This window comes from Cyprinodon tularosa, unplaced genomic scaffold, assembly GCF_016077235.1.
Source record: "Cyprinodon tularosa strain WSP-4 unplaced genomic scaffold, ASM1607723v1 ctg560, whole genome shotgun sequence".
Taxonomy (NCBI): Eukaryota; Metazoa; Chordata; class Actinopteri; order Cyprinodontiformes; family Cyprinodontidae; genus Cyprinodon; species Cyprinodon tularosa.
The window spans coordinates 485434-492806 of record NW_024039297.1 but is presented as its reverse complement, the minus strand read 5'-3'; the positions used below and the strand labels follow the sequence as shown (position 1 = coordinate 492806).

Genomic DNA, 7373 nt, shown 5'->3' with positions numbered 1-7373 from the left:
CTCCGTTTCTGGTGAATTTTACTCCTTTAACACCTTTTTTCTCTGCAGGGCTGTTCTGAGCTCAGTTTCATCAGGGCTAATAGACTCTGACTCTCATTGTTTGGTTGCACAATGAGCGCATTGGGCGGGGGTGTTGGGGGGGGTGGGGGATTTGTGCAGACCTGCACTGTTTAGAACAACATGCGGATCAGAACATGTCGACAGGACTCCAGGTGTTGAGGATGGAGGAGGGATATGGGTCTCAATGTGTTAGTCAGTTAAAAACTGGTTCTGGGGTTCTGGAAAATGTCCCTGAAAGCCTGCAGGTAAAATTGCATCAGAATAAAGAGAATATGATAACTGACATTCATACTTTGCAGGTATGGGGGTGTGGGTGTGTGCTGGGTGGGTGGGGGTTGGATCCCTCCTCCTCCAGCAGGATATAAGCAGCTCAGCCCATCCTCTCCTGCATTCTCTTCTCCTCTCCAACCAGAGCTGCAGAACTTCTCCACCATGTCTTCAACGTACTCCATGCGCTCTGCCTCCTACTCTGGAGGGAGCCGCCTCGGCTCCATGAGGGCCCCCAGTGTGTACGGTGGTGCTGGGGGTACTGGGGTCCGGATCTCAAGCAGCACCGCTTCCAGAAGCTTTGCCTCTGGTGGCGGAGCAGGCTTTGGTGGCGGAGCAGGGTTTGGTGGCGGAGCAGGGTTTGCCTCTGGTGGTGGGGCTGCCTTTGCATCTGGTGGGGGCTTCGACCTGTCCGACGCCCATGACCTCTCTGAGAACAAGAAGGCCGCCATGCAGAACCTGAATGACCGTCTGGCTTCCTACCTGGAGAAGGTACGCAAGCTGGAGGCCGCCAACACTGATCTTGAGAAGAAGATAAGGGAATTCCTGGAGAAGAAGGCAACACCTGAGAGCCAAGACTACTCTAAATTCCTCACAATCATCAAAGACCTGCAGAACCAGGTAAGTTCGGGTTCTGTCCCTTTAGATCAGTACAGAGCAGAGAAACTAAATATGCTGTAATTGTTGAAAGACAAAACCTTAAACAAATGCTCCCTGCCGGGCCACACCCTGCTGCAGGATCCGTTTCCTGCAGGAGGCTGACCACACCCAACACAACAGGGCCACCTGAAAGTAGAGTTATGACCTGAACTCAACTCATTTGACTGTCATTTCCATGTTTTGAATGAAAACATTCAGGGAGAAAGGATTTCTTTTTAAACACGTTTCCTCTTTCTGTCCTTTTACTCGTCTCTTTAGATCATTGATGCTACCACCAATAATGGATCTCTGTACCTGGCCATCGATAACGCCAAGTTAGCTTCTGATGACTTCAGGGTCAAGTGAGTCCAAAAAAACACAAAGCTCATGGAGGAAATGAAGTATTTACTCTAGATTTATGCACAGCTTTTTTTCCCCTTATAAGGATAAACTTGTTTGCAGTCTGTCAGCTAAAGCTTGTTTTTTTTACTCTGCAGGTACGAGAACGAGCTAGCCATGCGCCAGAGCGTGGAGGGCGACATCGCCGGACTTAAGAAGCTCCTGGATGAACTGACCCTGGCCAGATCTGACCTGGAGATGCAGATTGAGTCTCTGAGAGAAGAACTCATCTATCTTAAAAAGAACCACGAGGAGGTGAGACTGAAGATGTGAACGAACACGTTTCAGTTCAGGTGTAAGTGGAAGAAAGCCTCAATCTAAAAAACATTGTTCCTGCAGGACCTGCTGGCCATGAGGTCCCAGGTGGGCGGTCAGGTCAACGTGGAGGTAGATGCCGCACCTCAGATAGATCTCGCCGCCAAAATGGCCGAAATCAGAGAACACTACGAGAGTGTCGCCAGCAAGAACCGCAAAGATCTAGAGAACTGGTTCCAGAGCAAGGTGAGCTCTCAGGAAACACCTAGAACACAGATGAGTCTCAGCAACATTTAAAATTCATGTTAGGCAATTGTTTGCTCAGGAAATAAGAAAGAAAACAACTCCATCATATTTTAAATGCATAGTATCTAATGATCTCATGTTAAGGGCAAACATACTTACTCTTCTGGCAGATAATCTTGGTAACCTGCTCATATCAAAGGAAAATACCCTAATTCTAAGATATTTGTACTTTTTCAGACCAGGTTTTGCAGTGCAGGTGAAATATCCGAACCAAATCAGGCTTAAACCTCTACTGGTTCTGGTACAACCACCTATAATCAGCATTACTGTCTGAATCTGAACCTCTAAAGTCCAATAAATTGCCTTTTCAATGGAGGTCCAGAAGTACCAACATCCAACAGTAAAGAAGTGTTATCACTCAGAAGAATCAGAGATTTGATTAAATTCAAAGTTATCAAACATTTAATCAATGGAATAAAAGATTAAATAAGCAATGGTTAAGGATAGCGGGAAATAAAAGTGTCACAGAATCATCGTAAAACCATCAGACTGAGTATAAACCCCGCCCACAGGGTGGGGCACGGCTCACAGTGGAGTCATCTCTGCTTTTACTATTTATCATCATAATTAACTATTAATCTGTTTAAAACATCATTTAAGATTATATGGAGTTAGAAACACTAAGTTATACATTTGATTTTAATAACGATGTCAGATCTGGGTGCTTTGTACCTTTGGTACATTTATATCATTTGTCTCCATCTAGTGGCGGAAAATTGAACTGCATTTTAGTGTTTCGTTTTCTATAATTTGAAAAAATCTTTTTTTTTATTTATAAAAAAATGTATCTAAAATTATGCATAAACATTTATATAATAGATGCATATTGCAAAGAATTAAACACATGTTAAGTTATGAAAAGCAAAGTTTATTCTTCATTTTGGAGCAACAAATATTCTGATGATTTTACCTTTGGTACATTTATATCATTTGTCCCCATCTAGTGGCGAAAAATGGAACTGCATGTTAGTGTTTTCTATAATTTGACAAAATCTTTTTTTTTTCTTTTTAGCTACAATTTATCAAAAATTATGCATAAACATTTATATAATTAGATGCATTTGCCAAAGAATTATTTTATTATTATGAAAAGCAAAGTTTATTTTTCATTTTTGAGCAAGAAATATTCTGATGATTTTTTATCCTTTTTTCAGTCTGAGGACCTGAACAAAGAGGTAGCCGTGAGCACAGAGACGCTCAAATCATCTCGCTCTGAAATCACAGAAATCAAACGAACGCTACAGGGTCTAGAGATCGAACTCCAGTCTCAACTCAGCATGGTGGGTCTCTAAGAGCTCCTGAACTCTTCTCCTGCTTTAACGCTTTTACTGGATTCATTCATGCTTTCCTCTCACCCTGCAGAAAGCATCTCTGGAGGGAACTCTGGCAGAAACACAGAACAGGTATGCCAACATGCTAGCAGGCTACCAGGACCAGGTCTCAGCTCTGGAGGAGCAGCTGATGCAGCTGAGGTCCGACTTGGATCGCCAGAAACAGGAATATACCATGCTGCTGGACATTAAGACCAGGCTGGAGATGGAGATCGCAGAGTACAGGAGGCTGCTGGATGGAGAGGAATCAGGGTGAGCAAACCACCTCCCACTGAGACACTTCCATCACCAGATAACGGTTTAACAAAGTAACCCGTCAGATTTAGGAAGTGTAGGAAATCGTCCTCAAACTCAAGTTTAAGTCCAAGTTTTTGAAGTTGAACCTTCAGCCCAGATTAATCTAACTGGTGTCTCCTTCTTTCCAGCTCCTCCTCCTCCACTACAACCACCACTCGGCGGGTGATGATCGTCACCAAAGAGGTTAATGAGGATGGAGAAGTCACAACCGAAACGACGGAGTATTGATGAGATGTCAAACACCAATAAAACTCTGCTGATGAATATCTCTGCTTTCTGTGGTTTTGTTGTTATGATGAAGCCCAGAACCCATTGGTTGGTTTCAATCACAGTCCATCCGTACTGCAACATGAGCTACCTGAGGGTTACAGAAACCATGGAGGACCATAAACATTAAACCCTGCACTGTAGAACAAGCCCTGATCATCAGCCTCTCAGGCGTCTGTGCTGATCTGCTGTGGCTGGTTTTCACCTTTCAAACAGAACCAGTAAAAAACAAAGAGATTTCATGTAAGATGCAGCAGCAGTCATATAAATGGCCCTAATCAATCAAATGGCAGCAAAATTCCCTCCAACTTCCTGCCACTGGCCTTCTCCTGGGGACCTGGGCCTGCATTTGTTTTACTCTGACTCCACCCTTTCACTGAATTACAGGGTCTGACCAGCAGATGGCGCTTCTCTTTAGATCTTAATCTCCACAAATCAAGAGAGAAAGAATATTTTAGTACAAAGATTGAGGTTTAAAAAGGAATTATAGGGAACCAGCAAAGGACCCATTAAGGAAAGTGGGGAAATATTGTCTCCTATTGTAGAAACACAATGAAACAAGAACCAGCAAACAATGAAGATAAACGGCCATGAATAAAACATTGGGGGGAAAAAATGCAATAAGTTGATGAACAGAAAGGTTCTGTTAATAGAAGCGATGCTGGTTTATCTGACCCAGGCTGCTGTTAAAGCTGCTGAGACACTAAAGGGAGACAGAAAATAACAAGAATCACTGAATCTATCATGCTGATCAGAAGAGATATGAAGGATAATAAAGTTAAGGAATAATAACAAACTTTACACATCTAATTGAAATTCATGCTGTTTAAGATTATTTCATTACAACAAAACAATAATAAACAAATATAGTATATGATTAGTAAATTAAATGATTTAAAACAATAAGGGTACATATATGATAAAGTTAAGATGATTTTAATTAGGGCATAAAATGTATTTTTTTTTTTTTAAGGTAACAAAGCGGAAGTTTGTTGATGGAGCTTGTTGGGTTCCTTAATAGAACGGACTGAGAACTTTAAGCCATCTTCTGTTCATGGTGGCTGGAGAAGATTACGACGTGAAGTAGGTCACCTAAGGACAGATCCTCTCTGATCAGACCTGCGGCGGTCTATGGGCGGGAGGCGGGTCCATCCTGGAACGATCATCTCAGACTGACGCACTGACACACACACACACACACATGTTGTGTCACAATATCCTTGTGGGGACCTTCCATTGACTTCCATTCATTTCCCACTAATTTATATGGCCTAACCGTGACCCTTGCCCTAACCCTAACCATTACCGACACATACCTATCCCTAAACCTAACCTAAACTCCATTCACACCTTAGTCCTAAACCTAACCCCCACCCCAAGAAGAGAAACTTTCCTTGTGGGGACCAGTTGTTGGTCCCCACAAGTACCTATGAGTCCCCAAAATGTAGCATATTCCTAGGAAATTGTCCCCACCAGGTATTAAAGACATGGCCACACACACACCTAAGGACAGCAGAGAAGCCGATGAACCTAACTTTACGTTTTTGAGTCATATGGATTCATGACAAAATAAAAAAATCTTCAGGTCTCAGAAGGTGATTTAAAGATGATTGAATCCAAACTCTCTTCAGCAGTTTTGCACCTTTATTGTTTTATGTGTAAAAGTTTTAAAGCAGAGACAGAAGCTATGAAGATTTAAAGCCTTTCAGGCTCAAATCCGAAGCATTTCCAGCGTTTTTACCTTGGCTGGAGTTTTTAGGATCATCCTTTTAAGGCAGGTATTACCTCATTGGTGTTTATGAGGCTGAAAGGCATTGCCACATAAAAAGTGCTGTTTTTTCCAGATATCCTGCTACGTGTGGACAGCCTCTGAGAATCAGTAAGCTCTCTTCAGCCCAGGTGAGACAGAGGATCAGGAGTTATCAGACCTCCTACGGGCCCAGAGAGGACGTCATAATAACACCTTACCTGGTGGCTGAGGTCAAACCGGTATTCTGTCCCTCAGGGAACGTTTTTTTGTTTCCTGAAAACAAAGGCTTACTTTATATTTAGAGGGAAGGTCTGCAGGCAGTAGGGCATCTAAGTCTCTGAGGGAAATGAACTATTTTGACACTATAGAAATTAGTGTTCATTATAGTTTTATCTTTACAGAGTGGGACCTAAAACTGGGCCAGTTTAAGGCTGATTGTTCTGTTTAGAACAAGCAGTTCTGCATTTCCATGTAGGTTCAGACTGGTTTTGGTTTCATGAGTTTCATGTAAGATTGTCCCATAAAAACTGATTTCAGTTTTTACTTGGTTACCTTGGTCTCTGGGAGATTCTCAAGGATCTGGAACATTCAGAAACAGAACCAGTCTGTTCAGGGTGGGGCTGCTGTTGCTTCTTCACTCAATCAGTCTTTTCTTCACTGACATCATCACAAAACCTGCAAAGACCCAGTCCAGGTTATATATATGTGTGTATCAGTGGTGGCTGGTCAATAGAGGGCGCTAGCCCCCCCCCCCACCCAATGACCTTGATAAGGCAGGAAATAAAAATTAAATTATAAAATAAAACAAAAAACTTTGAAATATATTTGTATATTTCTTAGATGTGCAAAATAAATATTTAATGGCGAGTAAAGCTGGATGCTGGTGAAGATTCTCAGTCATCCAGGTTATAGTCTCTCTAAAAAAGTAAAAAATTGGACTTTGTTTCCAAGATTGAAGACGTTTCGCTTCCCATCCAGGAAGCTTTTTCAATTCAAATGGTCAGAATTATCGTTGAGTTTGAAGCTTTATATAGAGGCCAAAAAACTTGTTTTGGTTTAGAAAACATGCAAATTGAACCAGAAGAACGGCTCTGCCTCTTAGGAACGGGTTCTTTTTTAGTCTGCATTACCTGATACCGGGCTATGCCTCTGAAAAGGGGGTCGTTAGGGGCAATTGTTGGCCCGGATGCCCAGATGAGATGTTTTGTCCCCTCCATGGGGGTGAGGGGTTGAAATGGTAGTGGGAATTAATCGACTCCTTTGCTGTATTGTAGGTTTTAAAGAGCTAAAACCTGAGTCCACCCCCGCTGTTTAAGGTCGTCTTTTCTTTCTTAGCATAAATGGATTCCTTCACGCCCCTTTCAATTCATCCGTCTTCTTTGTCCAAAATGTGAACACTCTGGTACTCAAATGAGTGTCCCTTGTTCTTAAGGTGTCCTCTGCAGCCAACTTGCACCTGGAATGATTCGAAAGATCCTCTGCCTGTCCACCCTATGGAACTGCCAAGCCGCTACACCCTCTCGGTCAAACTCAATCCCTGTAGACTCATCTACCTTCTCCCCATCTTTTCCTAACTCAGGAGAAACTGTAAGGCATCATCCTCAGTTTATAAACTCCTCACTTCCTCCTGGCAGCATAACGTCTCTTCCTGTCCAGTTCCAGTCTGAGCCTCGGTCCATTGAGCTTCCACGCCAGCCTGATTAATTCTTTCTTTGAACTCAAACATCTTTAAACGGTTTCTTACTCGTATTGCGTCTGCACCAGAGTCATCCCTAGCATAATGACAACAACCAAACACATTT

At 42.6% G+C, this 7373-nt stretch overlaps 1 protein-coding gene across 1 annotated transcript; it reads left to right on the top strand.

Moving 5' to 3' along the window:
- Window positions 1-443: 443 nt before the first annotated feature.
- On the top strand, window positions 444-3820 carry LOC119796861 (keratin, type I cytoskeletal 13-like). Its single transcript, XM_038305614.1, has 7 exons — window positions 444-948; window positions 1246-1328; window positions 1464-1620; window positions 1705-1866; window positions 3081-3206; window positions 3289-3509; window positions 3683-3820. The coding sequence occupies exons 1-7, from the start codon at window positions 493-495 to the stop codon at window positions 3780-3782; spliced, it is 1305 nt and encodes a 434-aa protein (XP_038161542.1). The 5' UTR covers window positions 444-492; the 3' UTR covers window positions 3783-3820.
- The last annotated feature ends 3553 nt before the right edge of the window (window positions 3821-7373 follow it).